At 50.0% G+C, this 25,916-nt stretch overlaps 1 protein-coding gene across 23 annotated transcripts in view; it reads left to right on the forward strand.

The window, feature by feature from the left end:
- Positions 1-25,916, forward strand: part of LOC120386847 (DAB2 interacting protein) — a 374,907-nt gene that overhangs the window by 324,487 nt on the left and 24,504 nt on the right. For all 23 annotated transcript variants that reach the window (XR_005589941.1, XR_005589942.1, XR_005589943.1 and 20 more), the window contains 5 exons: positions 11,314-11,458; positions 14,320-14,464; positions 20,301-20,537; positions 24,164-24,365; positions 25,093-25,271. Coding sequence is in view for 20 of the 23 variants with exons in the window: in XM_039506775.1 (XP_039362709.1) it covers positions 11,314-11,458; positions 14,320-14,464; positions 20,301-20,537; positions 24,164-24,365; positions 25,093-25,271 (908 nt within the window). In the remaining 3 variants the exon portion in view is untranslated. The remainder of the gene's footprint in view (positions 1-11,313; positions 11,459-14,319; positions 14,465-20,300; positions 20,538-24,163; positions 24,366-25,092; positions 25,272-25,916) is intronic.

Below are 25,916 nucleotides of genomic sequence, written 5' to 3' on the forward strand. Positions count from 1 at the left end.
CACAGCCTCTGGCTGTGCCGGGCCATTAGATAAGCACATGATCCATCCAAGCGTAGAGTAATACACTCATAATACCCAGGTGTCTGTTCCATATGCAAAGCACAGTACGATACTGCAGTCTAACAAACCCACAAAGCAATGCAACTGCCACTTCCGACTGAAAGATCGCCTTCCAATACATGTGCATTTTACAGGGAACCTATTAAGCTATGTAATTGAGCAATTACCAACATGACCTTTTTAATTGCCACTTGCCTTGCAGGGAGCTGTGCGGTAAATGAGATGAGCCTAGTGAGCGGGCAGTGACTGCCAAGGTGGTGGGGAATGGCATCTTTCACGGATGGGGGACGCCCTGAGCTGTGGCAGAGCTGCTTGTGCATGTGTTTGATGAGAGGGCCTGATGGGTAATCTGCTTATTCCACTGGCACCGGATGGGAGCCCCTGTGCACTGCGTCTCCGTCTCCTTGTGGTGTTCACTGAGGGGAGACATCGGTTCATTGATCTGTATAGCGCTGCATTAGCTGCAAGTCAAGTTGCATTCCCCACGCAGTCATCTGGAGCTACCAGTAGTTGATCCCAGTAGTCTCGTAGGCAGCTGGGACTTGGTCATGCCAGAACCAAGGAGTCCCCCTGCTTCACTGCTGACCGCTGCTGCCTATCTCCCATTTTGCGTGGCTGCTCTAACCCACGACAGAGATTGCTGTGTCTCAAGCTTGCGTTGTGGCGCAGTCCTAGCCCCCTGGAGGGCTAGAGTGCATACAGCTGAGGGGAAGAAGGTAGGCTCATCCCAAGGCAATTTCTTAATCTGAGACACTGCCCCAGGTGCCCCAGAAAATTGTGACTCTGTCCAGAGCATTCATGCAGGCTTCCTGCAGTGGCGGAGGTGGGGGAGGGGGTTGTGCTGCAACGGGGCTTCTCTTTGTTCTGCGTTTTTATCCTGCCTTTATAGTCTTCTGGTGCATGGCTTCTGACAGCATAAACAATGAATTGGATGCTTGGTCAGTGATGAAGCCACTCTGTGATGGCCACATCAGCACCTCTGTCCACCATCCCAGTGAGAAAGAGAGCAGTCCTTGGCCAGATGGCGTGCTCTTTGTTCTTGAGCTCCACAGGGCAGGGCAAGGCGCTAAAGAAACCCAACAGTGAAGATGTAAGTTAAAACCCAACATACCCTGTTGTAGCGAGGAAGGATCTTTTGGTTCATGTGGTTGTTCAGAGGGGCACACGAGAACTGAGCTGGCAAGACTAAGGGACCTAGATCTGCTTTGTCTATCTGCCAAGAAATGAGCCATAGATCCAAAATTTAGTCCCACATCACCTGCTGCTGCTGCTCCTTAGAAAGACTGTGTCTGACGTGCTGTCTGACAGGGTCAGCTATTTCAGAAAAGGGACATCTTGACTTTCTCTGGTGGTATTGGCGTGGCTTTCAGGTGAAATTGTGAAGTACGCTGTCTCGATCATTGGCTGTGCACGGTAATGCAGCCAGGACCTTGCTTTCACGCCCAATCAGCAGAGAACCAATGACAGCCAGGACTGGAAGATTGGCGACTGGAGTTGTCCAGGTCACACCAGTAATGATATGAAGGGCAGAGTTAATCAGTGAGTCCAACTTGTCTCTAGCTCCTCATAGCTATTACCAGGCAGAGATCATCAGCATTTACGAACTTCATTGCCAAGGTGGGAGGTAGGTCAACTGTATACGTGTTAAGGAGCATCGGAGCGAGTACAGATCCCCGGGAAATCCGCTGTTCATTCAGCGTGGGCCTTCATGGTGTGGGGTAGGAGAAACAGGTGCTTATCTCACAAATTCAATCCCATCTCACTGGTGGGAATGAGACCAGAGGCAGTCTGAGGATCTGGATCCATATTAGGTTTAGACTAAGGCCCAGGGTTGGGTTGTGAGGCTGAATCAAAAGCACCAAAATCTCATGAGCATTGGCCAAGATGTCAGAACTCTTGAGAGATCAGCTGTTCTTACGAGATAGCCACCATCATTTCACAAGACACTGGCCACATCCAAACAAAAGCTGGAAAATTAGCCCCTATCAGCTTGGAACGTGGAACCAAAATCATGGGCCTGCCGCCTTTCCCCCAGTTCTGATAGATGAAGGGCTTCGTAGGTGAGGTTCTGTTTCTGGCTTATTTCAGTGGTTATCTAGCCCCCCAAAAGACATGTCAAGGAGCAGCGCTTGCTCTTCTGCTGGTGTTCTGTAGCGCTGCAGGCCAGGGTATGTCCCTTCCGAGATGTTGATGTTGGAACAGTTCTCCTCTGTGCATTTTCCTTGTCTGTTTTCCCGGAACTGTCACTTGAAGGGTCAGTTCTGAAACCCATTTGGCTCTGGCACAGTCAGGGGTGATCACTGGGCTCAGGTAGGCTAGTGGCACAACACGGGCCATTATTTCATGGCTATTGCATATATGGAGCTTTAACAAGGTATTACTGGCTCCATGTTGTGCTGTGAAAAGAATTTTGATTCCACTTAATTGTGTTCTCGGGGCTGTTCATTGCTTGAGAGCCCAGCTGCTGCCAGAACATCTCTGTTGGCCTTTGTCTTGGACATGTTTTATAGTTTACGGTCTCAGCTGGCTGCTTTAGTTTACATGGTGTTTTTAAATGTATTTAAGGGACACTCAGTAAACTGCCAATATGTTTTAAAAATCAAATGTTTTGCTGTTGGGTAGTGTAAGCCTAGAACTGAACTGGAATATGTTTTCCTTCTCCAAACTCAGCTTCCTCCATCGCACACTAATCCAATTTTGTATGTGTGATCATGAATATCAGGAGACACGGTGCTTTGCTCGGAAGTGCTGGACTCCATGCTGTTTAATTTAAAAATATACCCTGACAGCAAGTGCATTCCCTGAACAATGAATGATGTGGGTTTGCAGTGTTACTCAACCTTTTGGATACCAGGGACCAGCTTGCTGCCTTCCTAAACTGTTACAGGGAGATTTCAGGGACCAGCGCCGGTCCACGGACCAGTCCTTGAGAAACACAGGATAAGAGAATGCCGGGGGGGGGGGTGCGTTTTCTTCACACCTGGTAATAGTGAGCATGCCAGTGTCCAGCCCCAGGCTTTTCACTGTGGAGGGGCTGGCACGGATTCCACAGGTGTAACTACCACACCCTCCCCCCGCCGCAAAATCTGCCATTTGTACCATTTTTGATGTATTTTTTTCTTTGTGCAAAACGGGGGTGGTGGTTGGGTTTCTTCAGGAAGTTCTGCCACAGTGCAGCTGTTTCCCAAACAGGCATCTGTAATCAAAGGGCATCTTGTTATCCTGCTACTAAAACACTGAAGTTCAGGGACTTGTGACAGGGGGACACCTACATCGGTCCCTTTCCCAGACCTGGCGAGGGGCTCCATGTAAGCTCTATGAAGGCTTGTCTCTCTCACCAACAGAACTGGGTCCAATAAAAGCTATTACCTCCCCTGCCTTGTCTCTCTCATTAGTACACGGTGCGACCCAGCCCTGCCAACCCTTAGCACAACTCCCGCCGCACCCTCCTCCGCCCCCCTCGGGGGCCAGTCTTTGGGAGAGCTAGTAATCTTATTACCCTCGTCAGTTCAATCCTCTTAAGGTTAAGTCAGTCCTATTAGTCAGGCTTGTGATGTGCGGAACCTTGTCATTTCAAAATCAATCTGCCCACCAGTCGGTGATGTTAGCTACAGTAAACTCCAGCACAAGGGGGAGTGCAGTTCAGAGCAGCAGGTGTGGGGGGCATAGCTCTGCAGCTCTCATTAACGTTGCTGGCTAAATAAACCCCTTGCGCCTCCAGCTGTGAACGTTTCTTTTAAAGGTGCAGGTTAGATCTTGTGTAAACATTCTCCAGGTTGGTGAGGTTATAAAATGCTCCAAGTACAATCTGAGCAGGATTCGTGGTCCCAGACCTTTGCTGCCTGTTATGCCTCTGGAAAGGCCTTTCCTTACTGGGAAACGTTGCTGCTCTTCACTCTTTTGCTCATTGCCTCGCCCAAAGAAACGTCCCTTGTATCGCCTTGTGCTTTCCTTGTGCCGAAGATCTGGCTGGCTGTGTGTTTACATCCAGAGGGTTGCAACAGACATGGACACGTGCCCCAGGAAGCGTAGAAGGATGTATATGTACAGACAGACACATTGGAGCTCAGATGTGGGCTGTCCCTTATGGAAACAGCCCATGGAACTGAGTAGAGAATGACACTCCGGCTACAGAATTGTATAGAATGGCTCCAGAACCATTTAGAAAGGGTCTTATTCCTTGTTAACGTCTATAGACTTTTAGAGAACTGTCTATAGAGCCCTATTGGTTTCATCCCTATTAAATCCTACTGGGACTTTTCCAGAGGACTGGGGCCTTACCGATCTATTCAGGCAGGAGTGCACCTGTCAGCACAGGTTGCATGGGAGCGGGAGCGGGAGCCGGGGGGCACAAAAGGCATGTGGGAGAGCATGTATCCAGGCTTATTAAATCAAATGGAAAGGCTTCCTGGCCCTTTGCAGCATGGGGGGGGGGGGGTGGTCGGTTTATTTGTTTGCTTGTTTCTGGAGTGATTTTATTACAGAGTTTTATTCACGTTTGACATTGGCAGATCTGTTGATGAAAATTACGAGCTGTCTGTCATGATGCTCAGTCCAATACTTGAAACACAGGATGGGCTTGTCTCTTAATACTTTTTACATTCTCCAGGGCAGACGCAGGTTTAAGCATAACCATTGTGGTGCAGAAAGACAACCTGGGGGCAAGGAGTGTCAGAATTATTGATTGAGTGAATTAGCTGCCTGCTCCTCTCCTGGTTAGTCTCTAGTGAAGAAGCTTTTTCTTCCCATTATTTTTTGTGTGTTTGTTTGAGCTTAGCAATTAATGTGCTTTCTCACGCCTTCTGACACCTGTGATGAAGGGTTGCTTTTCTGAGGAGTGCTGTTTGTTTGTTTTTTACACCGTGGACTTTTCAATCAGTTCTCCAAAGTTCAGGGCCAATAGTTAGCTGCTGGCCTTGTTGCATGTAATGGGACTTGTGGGCCCAGCCTGTCTGTTGTCAAGGAGTAACTGACCACTTGAATTTGGATTTCCAGGTAAGAGCATAAGAACGGCCAGATTGGGTCAGACCAAAGGTCCATCTAGCCCAGTATCCCATCTGCTGACCGTGGCCAATGTCAGGTGCCCCAGAGGGAGTGAACCTAACAGGCAATGATCAAGTGATCTCTCTCCTGCCATCCATCTCCACCCTCCGACAAACAGGCTAGGGACACCATTCCTTATCCAGCCTGGCTAATAGCCATTAATGGACTTAACCTCCATGAATGTAGCCAGTTCTCTTTTAAGATCATAGATCATATTGCCCCCTCTCTGCCCCAGTCCAGCAGGGTGGAGACATGGGCATTGGGAGGAAGAGCGGAGAAAATGGGCAGCAGCTGTTCGGAATTAGGGCCAGGCAAACTGGTTCAGATAAAACAAGACACTTCCCTTCAACCCCCGTCGAAGCTGTCACTGGACGTACCAGGTGCCTCAGCTCTGGCTGAGACTGTGAACGCTTTCTGACCAATGTTCTAAAGCAGGGGTTCTCAGCTTATTACAGTGTGTTACCTGGGCCGAAGGGACCAGGTGGCAGGGCAGTGGCAGCCCAGACCCTGACCCCGGATCCTCTCCATGCGGGGCCGGCTGGCTGCCCGGCCACCCGCCCCGGACTGCACAATGTGGGGCCGGCCGGCCGGCAGCCCCACCCCCGCCGCGCTGGGCTGCAGGGCAACCTGGGAACCTGGCAGACCCCAGCATGCGGGCTGGCCACAGCTGTGTGCTAATTGGGTCGCATGCGGCCCGTGGGTTAAGAACCACTGTTCTAAAGCCACAGAGGCGTGCGCCGCATTTGCCTATAAACTTGCTTGTTATTTATGATCAGAGTTTTATTTTGGAGTTCGCAGCCTCCCGCCTGAGGCAGGTGTAACCCGACCCTCATCCCTCGGTTAGAACATCAGGGCCCACATGCTGTCACAAATGCACTACCACAGGCCTCGCCAGGCCGCACGCTCCCCTCCATCTCCTGTCTCATGCACTCCCTGGGAAGCGGCTCATTCCATCCCATCCCAGTGAACCACAGCCACACGGCTACCTGCAGGGGAGCAGCACTGTACCACCTAGGGCTGCTGGTGCCTCTCTCCCGAGAAGATCTCACTGTGCTTTACACGTAATTTCCCAGTCACCTTCCTCCCACTGGTCCCCTCGCCCTGGAGGTCATCTAGTACAACCCCCTGCTCAAAGCAGGACCAACCCCAGCTAAATCATCCCAGCCAGGGCTTTGTAAACCTCTAAGGATGGAGATTCCACCACCTCCCTAGGTAACCCATTCCAGTGCTTCACCACCCTCCTGAGGGTTGAGCTGGACAGCTAGAAACCAGCTGCTGTGGGATTCTCCAAACAGCCCTTTCTCAGAGCATTTGCTAACCCAAACTGGGCCGGCCAGAGGCACGTGAACGGTTCAGAAGACTGTGCCTGGGGACATAAGGGTCTGTGGTTTAGTCCCACGGCTGCAGGGGTGTGGTTTAGCTGTTAAATAACAATGTCAGGATTCCCCATCCAGCTCCCCAATGTCACTGGCTGAACTCCTGACTTAAAATGTAGTTGCCATAATCAAGGACTTTGACTTCTCATGTCTCTGCACAGGGCCAAGCTGCTGGAGGGCAGGGTGTAATAATGACCAGAGCAGGCATGTCATGGGAATCTCTTCTCGGCTTCCTTTATGTAGGGTCACTCACACCCAGAGTTTTGCATTACGTTGTGGATTCTAAGGAGCCCTATAACTGGGCTGAAGCCACCAAAATTCACTTGATTTCTGGCCAGGCCTTTGGTCCATATATCTCAGCCCCCGACCCAAGTTTTGCTTTTGTATCAAAACTCCAAGCTCAGCCTGGGTTTGGGTCTCTCTGCCCTGCAGCCAGGAGTTGTTCCAGCTCCCAGCCAAGTCCTCAATTGACCAAAAAAAAAAGCAAATACTTGGCTAAGAGAAACTCTAAAACTCAATGGTCCTGAGATAATTAGTATGTTGGGAAAGTGACAGGAAAGAGTATCAGGCAAAGCCAAGGTCAGCGGCTGCTAATTAAGAATCAGCACCTTGTGTCAGCCTGAGCTGCTGCTTGGAATTGAAACATACACAGGAGAAACCCAGGAAGATAAAGGTGATAGAGTTACACAGATAGCAGCTAAAGGGATTTGAGCAGGGGGGTTAAAGTTACTTTCCAGCTCCTCTGATAAAAGGGGAAGAAGGCAGAGAAAACAGCGAGGGGAGGGAAATTCATGCCTGCTTGGTTGCCAGAGAATTATGGAGCTTCCTGGGCCCACAAGCGGAGACATTCTCTGTCTAGAGAAATAATCTGAATGACTTTTTTTTTTTTAAAGCTTGTCTTTCGTTATCGAGGTTCCTGCGCAGGGAAGGCTCTGCTGGCGCGTCGGTCCCAGCCCTGTGAACGCCAGGCCTGTGGAAGTCACATCCAGCTGGCTTGTGAAATTGGCCAGGGTGCTTGGGCCCAGCTGTGCTGCAGCCATGCATGCCCCTGTGTGTACAATGAAGCCCTCCCCGTTACGGACTGCCCCCAACCTGCCCTGATGGCTTTGCTTTCCCATGACGTGTGCCTGGTGATGCCTGTCTGTAACCTTTATGGGAACGTCCTATAGGAGTTTGAAACCAACCTATAGAATGATGTGGCAGGTACATTGTTCTTTGTTACATTCTACAGGATGGCTTCAGAATTCTGAAGGAAGGCTCCTGTTCTCTGTTGCTTTCTGTCGGTCTCCAGAGTTTCACTAGAGCCCACTTGATTGCATCCCTATCAAATCCTATCGGACTTTTCCAGACAGGGAAGTGTTATGCGCCTCAGCTGATAACACCCACGTTTGTAAATTAAACTGCCAGTGCTGCTAAGATCTTTCCCATTCTGGCACTGGAGCTGTGTCAGCCTGCCCTGTAATTCAACAAGCGCAGCTGTACATTCATACTCCAAAGACTGTATGTTTGAATCATGTCATTGCCTCTGCTGAAATGTTAGGGAAAAGTAAATGGAACGTATCGAGTGCCTGTGTCGATGCATCACTTAGCGGAATGGGATCCGAAGGCCTCCTGACAGAATGGGTAGCAGGGTGGGGCCAGGAATCTACGTAATGAACATTGATTCTGTACCTGCATGGCTCATAGCCTACACAGCTGCACCGAGACTGGTATATGATTCAGCGCCACATGTTCTCTTCACGCGCCCTGTTGTGTGTTTATGTCCTGCTGGGCTTTTGTTTTTATTTCAATGAAATGTTAGTTCATTTTAAAAAGGAGTCAGCAGTTGCAGGAACTGAAGAGGTGCCTGCCAAGCACCTAGAAGATGCAAAGGAGCATTATTATTATTGTAGCTGCTCATATTATTGCACATACTTTCTTTAATGCAGGGCAGACCACATAGGCATTCGGATGGTGCGGTACTGTCCCAGCTGGAGTTATGTGGACCCCTGGATTCAGTGTTCGCCCTGTGGGGCACTGACTCCGCATCTCACATGCAATGGAAGATTGGCATTTACTTCTGTTCCCAGGCATCACTAAAGACCAGTTAGACTAATTCATGAGCTGCAATCAGGACTAGCAGTAGTATTGGTCTTACGTGCTGATCAGAATTGCTGCCCCTATTGATCGCGGTTGGCACATGAGCCTTGCCTTTGGACAAGGTGTTTGGAAGGATGGAGGCGGATGTTAAAATACGACTGGGTATCACTTTATTTCCACTTACTGTAAATATGTCTAATCTTCCTAACAAGGGGAGAGCAAGGCAGTGGCCATCAATCACGTCAGTGAGCTGCACTACAGCTGTCGGTCTGTGCTGAGGAACCAGACCTCGTAGTGCTTCACGGTCCCTATCAATCTTTCTTCCTTTTTTCAGTGCAGAATGTACAGTAAACCGTCTGGATTTTTCTTTTTTTCCATGAAAGAGGCACAACAATACAGTGTCGGTAAAGAATGAAGTCGCTTGGGGCTGGAACGGGCCATGTATCACTTCAATAGTTCCTTTGCTTGTAGGTAACCAGTTCAAATTCAACACAGGTTGGAAAGTGACTGAAATTTTATCCCCATTTGGCCTATGTGAGATGAGTTGATGTGTCTTAATTCAGCTCCTCGTGGGCAGGTGTCTACATCCAAAATAAACATCCAGACTAGAACTAACTGCCCCCTTGAAGGCAGCCTGAGCGGCCACGGCCAGGGCGTGGAACCTGAATGACTGTCTCACCCGCAGGCCGCGGGTGAGGCATATTTGGCAGGACAGCGGATGAGGGAAGCCTGTACTATTATGCCTGTGAGTGTCCATGGATGACAGGCTCCAGGGCTGTCAATCTGGCATCACTATATTACTTAGTTATCTTGAAGAGTGTGTCCTTCCTCCCCTGTCTGGACATCAGTGATGTCTTACTGGAAAGTGTGCGGGGGTGGGATCAAACGAAACCTCCAAAGTCTGAGACCCCAGTCAGATTATCTGGCCTGAGCCTTGGAGTATCAAGTGTTACACTGTACACACACACCCATAATCAGAAACACCTCCTTCTCGCTAATGGAAAACTGATTCCCAGAGACCGCCCCTCTCCCAATACCAACGTTGCCTCTTTGAGAGCAAATCTGGCTTGGCCTTGGAGTCAGATGGCTGGTGTTAGGGTTTGACTGGATTTCATGGGTCCCCAAAGTGAAGAAAATCTATTCAGATCCCATCTCTTTGAATTAAGACTGGAGGTCTTCCTGGAATATGCTGCTTATTAGTTTAATCCTGGGATACCCCAGCATGTCTGTCCCATGTCTGCAGTGTTGGTTTCTGTAAAAGGGGAAGGTGAATGAGTCATTATTTGTCGAAGGGGAGAAAACAGTGCGGCCCGGACTCATTTGCCTTTCTTGACATCGTTCTGCTATGCCCGTGATAGCCGGGTGGGGCAGATTCATGGACATGAGAAACCATGAGGTTCTTCCAAGCTATGCATGTACCTTGCTGGCCCACTGACTGCACGGTATTTATTTGGGGAATGACAGCACAAGGCTTGGAGATGGGCATTGCATTCTATGATTCATGCCCCAGCCAACGGGTTGTGTGTTTTACAGATAGTTATGGAAGCCGAAGGAAGGAGAATTTCATTATCTCTGTGAAGAGTTATCACCAAGCACAAGATTTTGTTTTAGTGGAAGGCAGTTTAAAAAAATGTCTTCAGCTGTATAAGTAAATTTACCTGTCAGCATTTCTCTCTCTCTTTCTTTCCTGCAGGAGGCAACAGTCAGAGGTTTAATGTGGGTAATTCACACAGTATCTGGCAGCTGATTTCCCTTCTGCCCTCCAAATGAATGTCAAAGTGCTGGGAAGGGGCAGGACACCTTTCAGTACCCAGAGCAGTCCTGGGGCTTAAACAGAATTCCAGAGCAAACATGTTATTAGCAATGCAGATAACAGTAGGCGCAGGTGTTCTTAGCATTTAAAACTGTGCAATATTTAACCTGCACTCAGAGCTACTGCCAACTGAATACTATGGGGAATCAGGTGACCCTCCTGCCTTCCCCCGTTAACCCCTTCATTCTAGCAAACACAGTGGTGCTCTTCGGAGTGCGGATGTGCTGTTAGACTTGGCAAGGCAAGGTCAGCCCTCACTGATGCAGAGGGCAGTGCTGGCAGCGTGTTTTGCCCCCACTCACCAGGCACATCGCTGGGCAGCACGGAGATTAATGAGCAGTTGGATTCCATGCATATCAAACTGGAAACGAGTCCATCAGCGGGAATGTGGCAGTACTGTTTATTTGCCTGAATACTAGAGTAAATATGACATTGAAGTATCCTGGTGGATATTATGGGCTTGATTTTCAGCTATTAACCGGGGCACAACAAACGGCATTTGAACATTGTCTAGCTGTTTTGCTGCCATTGTAGTTAGGTGTCTAAATGCAGCTGCAGTTAACAGGGTGGACAAAATTGTGCCCCAAAAAACCAGGAGGCTGGGTTGAGACCCCTTTAAAAAGTGGGCCCGCAGTGAAGACGATGATGGTGGTAGTGTTGAAAATGCATAAGGGCTAGAATGGCTTATTTTCCAGATGGCTAAATAATAACTCTTCAGAGATGTATTGTGCTGCTCTTCTCCTTTGTTAGGAGTTGTGGGGGAGCCGGAGAAGGGGCAGGGTTAGTAAAGAAGTGACTGATACATGCAGGAGAAGCTAGAGGGTTTCGTGGCCTGGCCCCCTGCGAATGTGAGAGCCCCGTGGAGAAGGAGGATCGGTGTGTTCTCTGCTAAATGACGCACGGGTCAGTAAGTGATAACCCACAATGGACTTTCCCTTTCAGGATTTCTTGACTGACCTGATGATGTCCGAAGTTGACCGCTGTGGTGAAAATGAGCACCTCATTTTCCGAGAGAACACGCTGGCCACGAAAGCCATCGAAGAGTACCTGAAGCTGGTGGGGCAGAAGTACTTACAGGATGCCTTAGGTATGTGCAGGCAGGAGCAGGGGTGGGGTGGTTGGATGTACCCCACGAAACGCCTTAATCTCTGCGTTCTCTTGTGTTCTCCATTATGGAAGGAACATGAACTCAGCACTGCCCGCCTTCAGTTATATCAGGGGCATCAAAACTTTACCCAGCAGAGGGCTGCTCTGGCAGTTTGTCAGGAGCTTACGGTCTGCGTGTATATTGCATAAAAGGGAGCAGATTGCAGATTAGTGTGGGGGTGCAGCCTGTGGGACTACAAATCCCAGCATGCAATGCAGTCAGGCCACTTGGATCCAGATGGAGCATCAGATGCTGAAGCATGTGGTCTGTGTGGGCTGCCCCAAAGTGACAGCAGAGGGCCATACTTTACAGCTCTGTGGGGCCGCCTTGAGGTCACTGCTGAGTTATCTAATCTTAGCCTTTAATCTACTTTCAGAGGAGAAAGCACATTAATACTTTTAAATCATGTTATGCACCAGGTCTTCTGCCATAGCATCCCGGCTCCCCAGACATGCATTCGCAGTGTCTCACAGGCCTTATTGGATCCTTCCACCTAGAGAGCAAATCAGTGACCCCAGTCTGATTTTCCCCTGATCACTAATGGATCTGATGAGAGCTCACAAATTTGAGTTATGACTGTTGTATTCCAGATTGTCAGAAACCCTTCATGCCGGTTTTAAAAAGGGCTGGATAACTTTATGACCCAAACAACAGCTACAGTGCCACAAATCAAGATAATTATGGCTTCTGCTTCAGGGCAAAAGCTGATCAACTTTGGAAGGTCCGTGAGAAGTCCCACATGGGCAGCACTGCACAATGGTCAGGTGCTGTTGGGGGAAAGGTGGGGGATGAATTGCCTTCCTCTGAAGCATAATGTACTAGACTCAGCCTGAGTGGAAAATACATGGGAGGGCTTGCTGGATCCATTGTCTGATCTGATGCACATTCATACATTATCCCCGTTTATCTAGCTGTTAATTTCCTTCTCATTCAGAGTAAATTCATGGCAAGATCCCGGCAATAGGGTCACATAACATTAGGTGGGAGGTGATTGTTAATGCCAAAAAGCAGAAGTACCAGATTAAAAATAGTAGAGATGGAGACCAGGGGTTTTCAGGCAAATTCAATCAAACCAGCAGACCTCAGGAGAGTTTTAAAAAAGGGATATTATTTGTTTCTACTTTCTAACGATTTCTGGCTGAAGGTAAGTCTGTAAGCTGATTACCTTGAAAAATGCTAAGAAGTCGGAAGATTAATGAAGGGCTAGAATTTCCAGGGCTAGATTGCAGATATTCCCACTGCTCCAGGCTGGTGCAGGGGAAGCTGCAGCAGTTGTTCACTGGTTGGGGTGCGGATTGTCGGTAGATATGTGATGAAGGAAACAATTCATCTTTGTGTGGCAGGGTAACACAATAGTGCATATTGCCTGCTTTAATGGGGCAGGATATCACAGCAGGCATCACCTGGAGCAAACGGAGAGGTTTCAAAAGCTGGCCGGCTGAGTGGAAAATACATGGGACAGGCTCTCCAGTAAATCACAAAATCCTGTTTTGGGCAATAGAAGGGAGAAAACTCAGAAGGGAGCTGGCCAAGGAAGAGCCCATGGTCAGCAATTGTTGGATAGGCAAGCGGATTGGGGTGAAAAGGGAAACTGAACCTCTTCCCAGAACTCAAACAGATTCTTTTTGCAAACCCATCTGCACTGCCTGGGAGCAGAACCTGAAGCAGCACAGCCTGCTGGGGAAGGTGGTTCTCCTGGGATATCCAGCCCAACCAGACACCTTCCCAGGGAGCTTTGTTCTGTCCGGATTGGCAGCCTGGTCCTGCAGCCCCTGGAGATGCAGAGAGGCAGCCAAATCCTGCCTGTATCCCTATTAACGTCCCTCCCCTGTGTCTCCACCACTTCCCTTGGAGCCTGTCCTGCGTCTGACTCTCCCACTGCCTTGCTCCTTGTGTGGTCAGCTACTCCTGTGCAGAAGTTGGGGGATGGGGGGGGTAAAACACCCCCCCCCCAGTCCGAATGGTGATAGTTCTGCCCACCGTGCACAGGTAGAAATGGTGGTGCAAGTATGAGGGAGGGGTGAATCAGGCCCATAACATGTAACACAGGGAGTGTAATGAATGATCAACTGGCAAACGTGAGTGAAGGGAAATGAGGAGAATGACCTTGACGTGACACTGCCTGGTGGTTTAGCTCTAAATCAACCAACCAGTAAAACTCCTTCTGGGATCTCCCACTTCGACTGCCCATTTCTCCTGTGGCCCGTGACCATGTCGTAACCTGTCACCAGCACAATCTCTAGCATCGGAACACTGTCAGCTGAGATCATAATGACATGCTGCCGAGTCCGGGCCTCACAAATTGCCCTGGCATGTGTGGACTTGGTAACATCCCATCTGCTAGCGTAGCACACGGGAGTGATCTGTCCAAACTGGCACCATCCTGGGGGAAATCAGGGCAAGTAGCACCCTAGGAAAGTTGTGTTTTGGCAAAGCAGCATTACGGCAGAATTTCCATGTCACTGCCTCGGGACACGTCACTAGAACTGCCAGCCGGGGGAAGAGACTGACACTCACCAGCCAGGGTTTCAGTCCCTTTCCTCCAGGTTTTCTAGTATTGATCCATAAACAAAAGGATTCCAGACAAAAATAAGCCGCTCAGAACAGTGGGTCCGAATCCCCAGACACCTTGCAGGCTCTTAGCCAGCCTCGCCCTTCCCACTAGGTATCCTTATAGTCCCACTCTTTATCACCCATGTGACAGGCCAGGGTCCAGGTTAACCCCTTATACACCGGGGCTTGTGGAATGCCTTTCTACCTTGCCAGCAAAGACCATCTCTCTCTGTCTGTCTGTTTTGTAGGAGAGTTCATCAAAGCTCTGTATGAATCAGATGAAAATTGTGAGGTGGACCCCAGTAAGTGCTCATCCTCGGACCTTCCTGAACATCAGAGCAACCTGAAAATGTGCTGCGAGCTGGCCTTCTGTAAAATCATCAATTCTTACTGGTCAGTATCCCTACAACCCTCATTTCCCTCCACATGCTTTTACGCTGTTGCAGACATGGTACTGCTGTAGGTGGGGAATGTACCATCACAGCACTCAGGCTGTTTTGCATTGTCATAGAATCATCATAGAATCTCAGGGTTGGAAGGGCCCTCAGGAGGTCATCTAGTCCAACCCCCTGCTCAAAGCAGGACCAAACCCAACTAAATCATCCCAGCCAGGGCTTTGTCAAGCCTGACCTTAAAAACCTCTTCGGGTGATGAGACAGCTATTCCCAGAGCCCCGTAGGTTGCAGATGCCCTCAGTAGCTGCTGGGAGTTGTAGTTCTCATTTTCAGCTGGGGGGCTGCCCTGGGACACCAGCCCACCAGGGAGTGGGGTATCCAAGTGAGCAGAAGCAGGACCCTTGGGGTGCTGTGCAGGGAAGCAGGAGGCAATGTCACTTCCTCCTTCCGTGCGCACGCTGCAAACACTCACAGCTTCTTATTGGGCACCTTTGGGTCTTGCCTGGGAAGAGAACGAGGGTGGTCATGGCTGCAGAAATGTGCCCTTTTCACAGTGACAAGTGTTTTGCAAAAACTGACTTCGTTTTGGGAAACCTCACATTCTTTTTCTACAAAAAGTGATCACAGTGACAATCAGTTTGTGCCCAGCTCTGTGTGCCCATTGTCTGCAAGGGGCGAGACTCTGCCCTCCTCCACAGTGTCATCAGTGAGAGAACAAGGCAAGCGTGTTGTTGGCTGCAGTGTGGCTTTGCTTTCACATTTCTTTTCAGTGGGATCACTTGACTCAGTGATTCTTCTTTAGCATTCCTAGTGATTCCTAGCACACACACAAAACTGGGCAAGGGCAGTGGAGCAAGAGACCAAGATACGCCTTCCCCAGAGAGACCTGAGGTTAGCAAGTGGAACTCCACCGCTGTTAATCAGACCTGAATTTGGCTCAGTGTGTGCATTGATTCCCACTTGAACCCCCTAAGAACCCATTCAGACAGGGATTGCAAGCTTTGGAGTGTGATAGACTTGAGCAAAGTGTAGAAATCAGTGCCATGAGCGCCATAGGGAATCAGGTCAGACTCTGCACACTCCCCCAGACTCATGCACACTGTTCACTCATGCACACATTGAGGTGCGATTGAAGAGTCTTGGTCTTTTGGCTAAAACCAAGTGCAGCATCACGTTACTCTTTGTTATGTCCTCCCTTGGGCGCTCTCCTGCTCTTGCAGGGGTTGGAGATCTCCTCAGTCTTTTCCATCTCTGCCACCTCTGATCTTGCACTTCTCTAACGTCCGGTGAGGTTTAGAATTTCTGTGTAGCAGCTGGTGCCTACGTTTCTAACCATGCCTTTAAGGAAGCCGCACTGAACACGGAAGGCACTTGGGCTGCAGGAGTGTTAATTTCCCCTTTCTCTCTCTCTCTCAAGCACCCTTCGGCTCAGTGCCGTTCATGCCTGTGGAGGAGCCTGTCTCTCCACATGAGAAGCAGCCTGCGTCAGCAGTAATGGGGAATTCCTCACTTCACTTGCACAGGGCTCTCGCCTGGAATCACGGACCACTCTTGGCAGCAGCTTCTCAGCCGTGAAGTGATGGAGGCTGGGGCTGTTGGAGGTCTGGCTGGAGCTGGCTTGGGTAGACAAACGCTAATGGCGTATGCTGATCACAGCGGGCTTAGCTCTTTGGGCATTTGGTTTGTGGTGGTGCTTATCTATACAGAGTGTTTTCACTCTGCACTAGTGAAAGTGCACTCTGCACTTGTGGCTCCTACTGCACTAGTATTCAGGGCAGTAGGACCCACAACTCCGTGGGGCCCGTCCCTGATGCTCCCTTTAAAGATGCCCTGCAAAGGGAAAAAGTTGAGCTTGTGCCCTTTTGAGCTTCTTTGGTGGATAAAGAAGGGCCTGAAAGAGTTTCCTCCTTCATTTTTTGTTGTCCTGCCATTTATTTTTTTTTACATTAGAGATTTGGGTCCAGATGACATCACCAGACTCTGGCGAATGAAACCTGAGCAAATGGATGGGGGGTTTATCAGACTGCTTAAGTCTCTGGCTTTAGTTTTTATTAATGCCGGTTTAACATTAATGTTTCTGATCGTTCTGGAGAAAGGAAGTTTCCGCTAAAGGTTCATCCTCCAGCCCTTTCAGGACGGTGTGAAAACTCTCACTGGATAATCTCCCAAGACATCCAATAGGTCCTTTGGCAAACCTGGGAAGGAATAGAGTTGATATTTCTCAGGGAGAGAACAGGCAGCCAAAGAAATCCTCACTTCAGACCTTCTGTATCCACCACAAAGAAGCAAAAAGGGCAGATTCTTCTCCTGGTAGCATAGAACTTACAATGGGCCAGTTAATTGCTCTCTTGGCCTCAGGAATTGCACTTCCCACAAGTGACACTTGATGTCTTCAGTCATTGGCAAATTACAGATGGAAGAAGACAGAGATGCAAATTATTGTTTGTTTGAATTAATTTCTGGCTAAAAATAACTGAGGTGCCATTAAGAGGTCAAGATAAAAATAAGCTAGAAAAGAGACCCAGGGGAAGTCAGAGATGCAGTGGGGAGATGTGTTCCTCCAGCCCTCCCTTCAGGAAAAGGCTGAAACAGCCAGGATGCTGTTCTCAGGGCATTGCTGTGCACTGATTCTTCGGGAATAATTGGGCTGACGAGTGTTTTGGATTGGCCGAGGTACCCTGACAGTTAAAGATCTTGCTTTAAAAATAGAGTGGCAGAGTCTGCAGGCAGAGCTGCTGGAGAGAGGGAAGAGGTTCACAATAACTGAAAATTGTTACAATTATGGCATGATTTGGACATCTGGAAAGTTTCACTGTAAGCAAAATTTCAGCCTGCAGAAGCTCGTTACAGGACAGTTGGGTAATGAATTGTGGACGCCTCCATGGCATAAAGGCCTGCTAGCCGAATTCCATCCTTTATTATACAATTAAACGTTTGTGGTCTCTCCGACTCCCATCCTGCATTAGCAAAGAGCACTTGGCATTACTGCGTGTGCTGCTGTCACATACATTTTAAAGGGGTATTTTTCAGTAACTCTTCAACCTGTCCAGATTGTTCAACCCTTAAATTGCTTAAAGGATTCCAGTCTTACTGGGCAAGTACCATGAAGTAAAGGGGTTTTGCCCATTTATGTGGATTAAGCCAGAGCCAGAGGAGGAGGATTTAGCCAGTGTGATTTGGAAGGCCTGGGGTAGAGAATTTGTAATGGCCCTGGGCTTTTATAGAGGGTGCCGGAAGCGGATCTCTACAGTATGCAGCTTTCTGCTGAGACCATTCATTTTTTTTAAATGTCCCCCCTCCCTCAAGTCCACATGGCTATAAATTAACTATTGTTCTTGTTCAGGGGACCTTTAGCATTTCAGAGTTGGAAAAACAGAGCAGAATTAAGAAGGGGGAAAGAGAAATGAGCTGGGGACAGAGAGATGGGCTGAGAAGGAGAGGGAAGAGATAGAGATGAAACAGACAGACTGAGGAGAGAGACACACCCAGTGACATTTAAAGAGATCAGCATGTGCCACCTGTTCCCACACAGGGAGTTACTGCTTCAGAGCTAAAGGTAGTGATGGGACTCTCCAGTGTCTCCATGGGTAACTGCTGGTCAGTGCTGAACTGTCAATGGAGACAGGTCTAGAAGGTGGGCGGGGGTAGTACAGGTGATTTCAGTGGCCATTGGGGGGAATCTACCGGGTGAGGAGACAAACCCAGAGGAGGGACAGGCAGGACCCATTCATCCCCTGAGCACAGAGGAAAATGACACACCCCAAAATGTGCTGATCAGGCAGGGTCCCCAGCCATGTGGCCAGAGCACTCTGCCAGGATTGGAAGGGGAAGCCAAAGCTACTGTCCAACGGGAACTACCGACCGTGGCAGCACGTCAACTCGGAGCATCCCCCTGGCCCAGAGGTTGGGCGCTCAGGGAGTGCTGAAGAAGGACAGCGCTAGGGATTTCCAGGCACTAATGTATTGATGAGCGAGCGCTCTGTGTAGCAAAGCGATACTAAAAGCCAGGCCAGTTAGTGGCCACGGAAGGAACGAAGCCATAACAAGCCATTCAGCCGCAGGGTGTGTGGGGCGCATGGCACAGAGCACTGGCACCAGGAGGAATGCTCTTCCGTTAGCATCCTGGAGGTCTGCCACGCTGTGCAGGGAGGAGCAGACCCAGGTTCTGGCTGTGCTGGTGGAGAACAGCCACCCAGGCTCCCTGTACCGGGCACAATGTGTTCTGCCCAGACCGTGCGAGTTTCCACCTTTACGCCTCAGGCAGCCCAGCCCAGCGCAAGAGGGGGATGGCAGGAGACAAGTCTGTGCAGATTGTCACATAGCTCGTCCCCCCGTTCTCGGCAGAGGAGCTGGGACGCTCTCCACGGAGCTGGCTGCTCACTAACATGGCCCATGCTGTGATGAACCCCAGTCTGGCTGTGCTTTTTCCATCAGGGTCTCAGGATCTCTTTGCTTTAAGACAAAGAGCCTGCTCGACAGGCAGTGCAGGTTCCGGGGCGGGCGGCCCAGGCATCCTGTGCCATTGAGCTGCTGGCACCTGGCCACGGCTGCTCAGACCCATTGTCCAGCCTCCCTTCTGGGGCTGGCTGTGTCCAGCTGAGTAAATAAAACATGCTGGGAACAGGATAAGGTGGGAGGCTGGGAATGGGGAGGGGAAAAGGAGAAACAGGCAAGAGGCTCTCTGGTGATAAGCACCCGCAGGAGCCAGCATCCACGGGTGGGTTAAACCCATGTGAATTTGCCTGGAATTCGGGATAAATAGGCTGGATTCTCGCCTGAGTTACACTGGCATAAACCAGGAATAACTTCAGTGGCTTCAAAGCAGTTGCTCTGGATTTACACCAGCCTTTGACACACATGCCTGCACAGCATTAGCTTCCTAGTCCTCGCACCAGTATAAAAGACGGGCCCTGGATATAAGAGCTTTTTAACTTGGTGTGATCTCCTAGACAGGGTGTGCGCCCAAAAGCCCCAAGTTCTAATGATGGCCCCTTTACTGGCTCCCTGTGTCCCCTTGGTAAAGTCACGGCACCTCTGTGCCTCAGTTTCCCACCTGCAGAATAGGGTTGGTAACATTTCCCAGCCTCGCCGGGCAGGGGTGGGACTGACTCAGTTAATGTCTGGCCAGGGCTTTGTTTTCACTCTCTGTGCAGTTTACACTTCCCATCTCTCCCCCTTTGGGCAGCGACACGAGCCTGGCCCGGTTCCGTTCCCGGGTCTCAGGCACTAGCACAAGGCTGTTGGTTGGGTTCAGGGCACAGCTGAGAATGTTTCGGTCCCAGGACAAGCAGTTCTCTCTGCTGAACCTTGAAACGCCAGGCTGATATTTTTTTCCTATTAGGCTTTTGTAAATCCCATTTTAATGAACCCTGGATGGGGGCCTCAGTCCAGCTGACAGGAGCCCATTAGAAGCCAAACCTGAAGGCTGTTGTGAGCCTGCTTTTCTGCACGTTCAGCTCCCAGCATCTTCAGTGGAAATAGACAGTGGGGCTAACTCTGCCTGGTGGATTAAGTTGCTTCTCTTGCAAGTTTCAGAGGCAACCAGAACCCTTCCTGTGTAACCCACTGGTTCAGTGTGGCTTCCTAGCCCCTTCCAGTGGTAGGTCCACAAAAGAGGATAAGAGCCTATTATTGCTACCGGTTAATGGAGTTACTCTTTCAGCTCAGGGGATGGAGGCCTCTGCTTTTAGTGCTGGAGGAGTAGAGTTCACGCCCCACAGATGACTTATGGGGAAGGGAGTTGCCACGCTTTGTTGTCATATTTGCCAGCCAGAACTATAAAAAAGGCTCAAGTTGCTAGCCCTGACGTTACAAGCCCTGAATTCTCATTGCAGCGTCTTCCCAAGGGAACTCAAAGAGGTCTTTGCTTCGTGGAGACAAGAGTGCAGTAACCGTGGCCGGCCAGATATCAGCGAGCGGCTCATCAGTGCCTCCTTATTTCTCCGGTTCCTCTGTCCAGCCATCATGTCCCCCTCCCTCTTTAACCTGCTCCAGGAATACCCCGATGACCGCACTGCGCGCACTTTGACCCTCATTGCCAAGGTCACACAGAACCTCGCCAACTTTGCAAAGTAAGTTGGGGGGAAGGAGTTGGGTTTGTTCTCGATGAGCATGAAGGAAACGCAGTGTCTGTTAATTGTGTTCAGTGAATATTTAGTGCTAGCCTGACAGCCTGCAAGGCAGCCGTCCTGCGTGGGACACAGCTCAGAACTGCAGGTGCCCAGGTGCCATGGAAGTCAATGGCAGTGACCTCGAGGGAAGCAGGAGCAGGGGCTGGTGAGAACGCAGTCTTCGGCCTGTCTGCTGAAACTAGCTGCAAAGGGGGCCAGTTAGTGCCAGGTGTGATGTCAGGAGCCGAACTGAGATCCAACTCATTGCAGATTGGCCACTAAACAGTAGCAGATAGGAAACATTGCTCAGAGAGATTTGGTGGCCATTTTTATTCCCACTAAGGAAGTCAGTCAGTCAGCAAAGGCAATTGTGTCGTTGCTGCTACCTTCGGCCACGCTCTAGACAGACGGACTTACAGAAGTGCCTGCTGGGTTCCTCTGTTTTCCACATTCCCCCCATGGGAAACACCTGGCCTTTCCCATTCCCACTAGGTCAGTGCCTCCAGCCATACCTCGACTGGGAAAGAGACCGTTTTATTCCCCAAACCAACATGCTGCTAGGCCTTTCCTGAGCAGAACGGCCCATTCTCAACACAGGGAGAGGCAGATAGAGCAGAAGTTGAAACGCCTAGTTTTGAAGTACACCAGGGTTGGTAAGAAAGGTGCCATCCACCATTCTGTCCCACAGTTACCTAGCTGGATGTGCCTATGGTATCCGTAGCTCTGGGGAAATCTGCTCCCTCAAACTCAGCTCAGGGATCACCCCAGTTATTGAAATGAACTTCTCTGAACTTGGAGGATGGGGGAAGAAACTGGGGGAGCTGTCCACCTCTAAGCCCAGAGGGCTGCTGGAAACAAAGGAAGAGATTTCTGAAAATCTTTCCACTGGCTGCAGTGGAAGCTCTGAGCTACTTATCCTGAGCTCTGATAACAGAACCGTGAGCTCTTGGAAATGTGAATGGACAACCTCAGTCTAAAGCTTCTTAGAATTGCAAACTAATTTAATTCACATGCACACAACCAGACACAGACGTAAGATGTACAAGTGTGTTACTCTAGGTGACAGACAGTCTCCATCTTTCTGACCAGTCCTTAACTAAAAGGTTTTCCAAGTTTCTGTACCTTGCAAGAAGGGCTCTTTAACTAAGCTGGCATTATTCGAGCCTGAGCAATCGAGCTGAGCTCGCCTGCAGCCAACGTCACCGCCGACCCCTCCCCAGCAAGTCTCGTATCGGCCGGCAGAAGGGGTTCTGTCCGGCTTTAGATAAGACATTTTACTTAGAACGGAGACTGGATGACATGGGGTGGATGGGGCGGCACAGAGAGTCCAACGAAAATAAACGGGCTCCGAAGAGAGTTGGGCAAATGTCGGACAGAAGCTCCAAAGTCCCCGATGATCTGGTGTTCCAGGGCCACAAATGCCATTCAGAGGGTGAATTTAACTTAGAGCTTAGGAACATGAGGGCAGCTAGTGGCAGCGGGAGCGAGGTCTGCTGTAGACGGCCCTTCGCCAGTCTCCCCATATATGAGCTGCAGCCTCCTCAGTTATCCTGCTGTTTTCTCGCACATGCATCCAGTTCGTGTCGCCCCACAGTCCCCACTCCACGTTCCCCTGGCTACACCTGCCCTGTGTGTACGTTTCTAGTTAAAGCCACTAATTGTGCCAAATTGTTACGTGACTTTGAACTTGGGACCTGGCTAAGACCATTGGATTTATTCCATTTGTGACCTCTGTTTAAGCCACTTGATGTAAAAATGTGTGAATTTAAGCCAGATCAGGCCCTAATTCCCTTGTGGAACTGTTCGAAGACGCTTGGCCCTGCTCTTAATGTAACGAACACAATGACAAAGTGCCCCTCAGCCAAAGAACCCAAAGCGCTTACACTTTTCAGACCAACCAGAGAGGTCAGTTTTCCATCACTGAAATGCAGCCACCTCTGAGTGGGCAGGGCAGAGTAGCACCAGTCAGTGGTTCGAGACAAGTTAAAAACTTCCTTGTCTGAAATTGCCAGATTTTACGGAGGTGTCGTGGGATTTAGCCAAGACAGAGGGGATTAATGGAACATGCTCTTACAAAGAGCACCCGCTGGGGGGTTTAAATGAGCAAAGCAATAGGCTGCCAGATGAGGTCTCATTCCAATCCTTGTACCTCCAATGGTACAATACCCGCTACCAGCTCACTGGGACGTTGGTTCAGAGGGAAGAGTCCCACCTACACCACTGCCTGCGGTACCCTGGCTTTGCCTTTCAAGGTCTCGCAGCGTACAAGATCCCAGCATAAGGGGATATGGCTGAAGATTTCTACTGCCACTTTGAAAACTAAGCTGCACTTAGCAGCTCTGTAGAGGAGAGCGCTGCCTGCCTTCTCCCTGTTGCATACGATGCTGGGCAATAACAGCCCCACGCGAGGGATGATTTTTCTTAGGCTCCACCATCCCAAATGAGCTAAGCAGACAGCACAGAGGAGAGGGGCTGGTCCTGAGGCTGCTGCACCCCGATGCAAATACACATACGCTGGCTCCAGTGAAGTCAGTGGGAGTTCTGCCTTCGGCCCTCATCTTGCAGTGAGCATATTCGGAGCTTGACGTCCAGCACATTCTCATGCCAGACGCATCCTCGCCGGGCGAGCCTTCACACGTAGGGAGCGGCTGTCTCTGACACAGACAGCAGAGACTCTGGCAGACGGGCTACTAGAAATGACATTATTAATGCACTGGGGTGGCAGCATTCAGGAGCTCTGCCACGGGCTGTCACTCCGCACATGGCAGAGAGAGGCGGAGGGCAGGAGCAGGGATTCGGGTGCTGGGCAGTGATCATTGGGAGGAAGAGGACTGCATGTGAGCAGTGACTTGGTGATGCTTCCAGTGGCCGTATCAGGCCAGATCACAGGCTAGCTGCTGGAGGGACAGGCCGTCCTGTGAACGTTGGGTCCTGGGTATTTGCTAGACATAGGCAGAGCCAAGGGAGGCTTTTGTTTAGCAGAACCTCATCAGTCAGGATTTGGATTTGCACAGAGATGGCTCAAAGCAGCAAGATCAGTGCCGGCCTCTAGATTGCAAAGGGCGGGTTGGGTCCAAGACACCACTATGGGTGAGTCCAGTGTGGGCCCCACTTCATCTCAGTCCCCAAAGCTGGAGGCAAAGGAGCTGGACAACTGGCTGTGGGTCCTGGCCCATCACTCTTTACTGCCAGGGGATCTTTGGATAAAATCAAGTGTTAGAAGCCACTGAATATCAGAGGCATGTCCTTTGTTTGGGAGCTGTACCCTGCCCCTACAGTGAGCTGGGCTCCATTAACACACTGGGCTTTTCCATCTCCTCCTCTTGCCATTATCTCACCCTGCAGTGATGAACACCTTGGTTAGACACGACTTAAACATTTCTGCGTTCTAAGAGGTGTCGGGTTAAGCTGTGGGTTTGCTCACTAGAAATCGGGAGCTCCAGAGGCTTTGAAAGGGTACAGAGGGCTGGAAGAAAGACTCAGCGTGTTGCTAATTAGCTCTGTTCCTCCCTGTGCTGTTTACAGCTGGTTAATTGTGCACCGTTACTCACAGGTTATAGCTGAGATTCATGTGCCTGTCTTGATAGGTTTGGCAGCAAAGAGGAGTATATGTCCTTTATGAATCAGTTTCTGGAACACGAATGGACTAACATGCAGCGATTTCTGTTGGAGATTTCCAATCCAGAAACCATCTCGAACACAGCTGGCTTTGAAGGCTACATCGACCTGGGCCGGGAATTGTCCACTTTGCACTCTCTACTGTGGGAGGTCATTTCTCAGCTCGAGCAGGTACCCGTGGGGAGGTGGGGAGCTGGAGGGGCAAGTTTTGGTGGGGGGTTGCACCTCAGTCAGACCCTTCCTGGGATTGCGGGGAGTGACTGAGAGTTTAGCGTGCACCACGCTACACAGCGGTCCCTTGCAAATCATCCACAAGAAAAACGTCTGTTGGTTATCAGGAAGGGATGACTGAGTAGCAGGACCTCTGTAGTCTAGCAGTGGTTAGCACTGCTGTAGCTTTGCATACACTGTCTGTCTAATCCTCACAACCCCCCATGAGGCAGGTAAGTATAATTATCCCCTTATCCAGTGGGGAAACCGAGGCAGGGAGGGATCAGAACTTAGGTGCTGCTGGTTCCCGGTGCTGTGCTCAGAGCACTAGACCTCACCTCTGTCTCAGCAAGTGTCGTGCAGTGGGAAGGAACAGAACTTGCCTCCTGACTTCAGCTAGTTTCACTTCAAAAAAGAAACGTTTTTAGTTCATGGGTCTCTGTCAAGAGCGGTTGGACCAGACTTACACACACCTGCTTTTTTCTATGTACAGACTGTTGACCCACACACACGAGTGGAGGAGGGGTACTCCTACTGCTACAAAGAAGTGTGGCTGAGCGACTGAGAAACTAATGTTGCTAAGAAAGAGTTCTGTGAGAGACTTTGCAGATCCTGGGACAGCTGGCCAGGGTTCTCCTTACATAGGAAGCAAGCAGCCTGTAACGTTTCTGTCCCCATTTCTCTCCAGGGCACTGTAACGAAACTTGGGCCCCTGCCTCGGATTCTGAGGGATGTCAACACGGCGCTCAGTAACCCAGCGTGTGTGCAGGTCTCCGTCACAGCCGACCATACTGCATCGACTCCAAATGCTGGCAACAGCATCTCTGCGGGGCTACAGAAAATGGTGATAGAGAATGACTTATCTGGGTAAGAGAGCGAACATCACCTCAAAAGGAAATCCTTGTGGGCACTCCTGGCCATTGACCAGGGAAATAGCAAATACTTTGTGGGCATCAGCCTGTGGGTACCCGGCTGGCTGTATGCAGAGCCGGGCAAAGCTAGGGGTGGCTGGGAGTTTGCCAGACTTAATCTGGGGAATATAATGCTCTCCTCCTTCCCAGCTGTGAGTGTGAGGATGGGAGAAGGCCTGATCCTAAAACCGTGTGTGTGTGTGTGTACGCACACGCGCACCACACACGCATATGCAAGTGCAGGGGGATGGAGGGGGTTAACAATCAATTCAGTGAGCATTCTGTGCATGGCAAATAGGCAGGATTGGGCTCATCCTGCTTGTAAAGCTCTGGATCGGTGCTGAGTACAATTAGATCCAAATCACAGGTTGTTTCCCTGACAGTCACTCATCCTTTGAAAGTTTCCTTACTGTGGTTTTCAGCCTGCTCTGCCTGATTATTATTTTCTTTTATTATATCTGTGAAACCTCTGAGCAATAGCCCACAGGCCCAATCCCTGAACACACTCTTCTTGGCTTCTCATTGCGGAATTTCGTTCCCGGTGGTCATATTGCAGAGTTATAATGCTAGTTTTGTTCCTGTTTGCTGAAGATGCAGGTGA

This window comes from Mauremys reevesii, linkage group 19, assembly GCF_016161935.1.
Source record: "Mauremys reevesii isolate NIE-2019 linkage group 19, ASM1616193v1, whole genome shotgun sequence".
NCBI lineage: Eukaryota > Metazoa > Chordata > Testudines > Geoemydidae > Mauremys > Mauremys reevesii.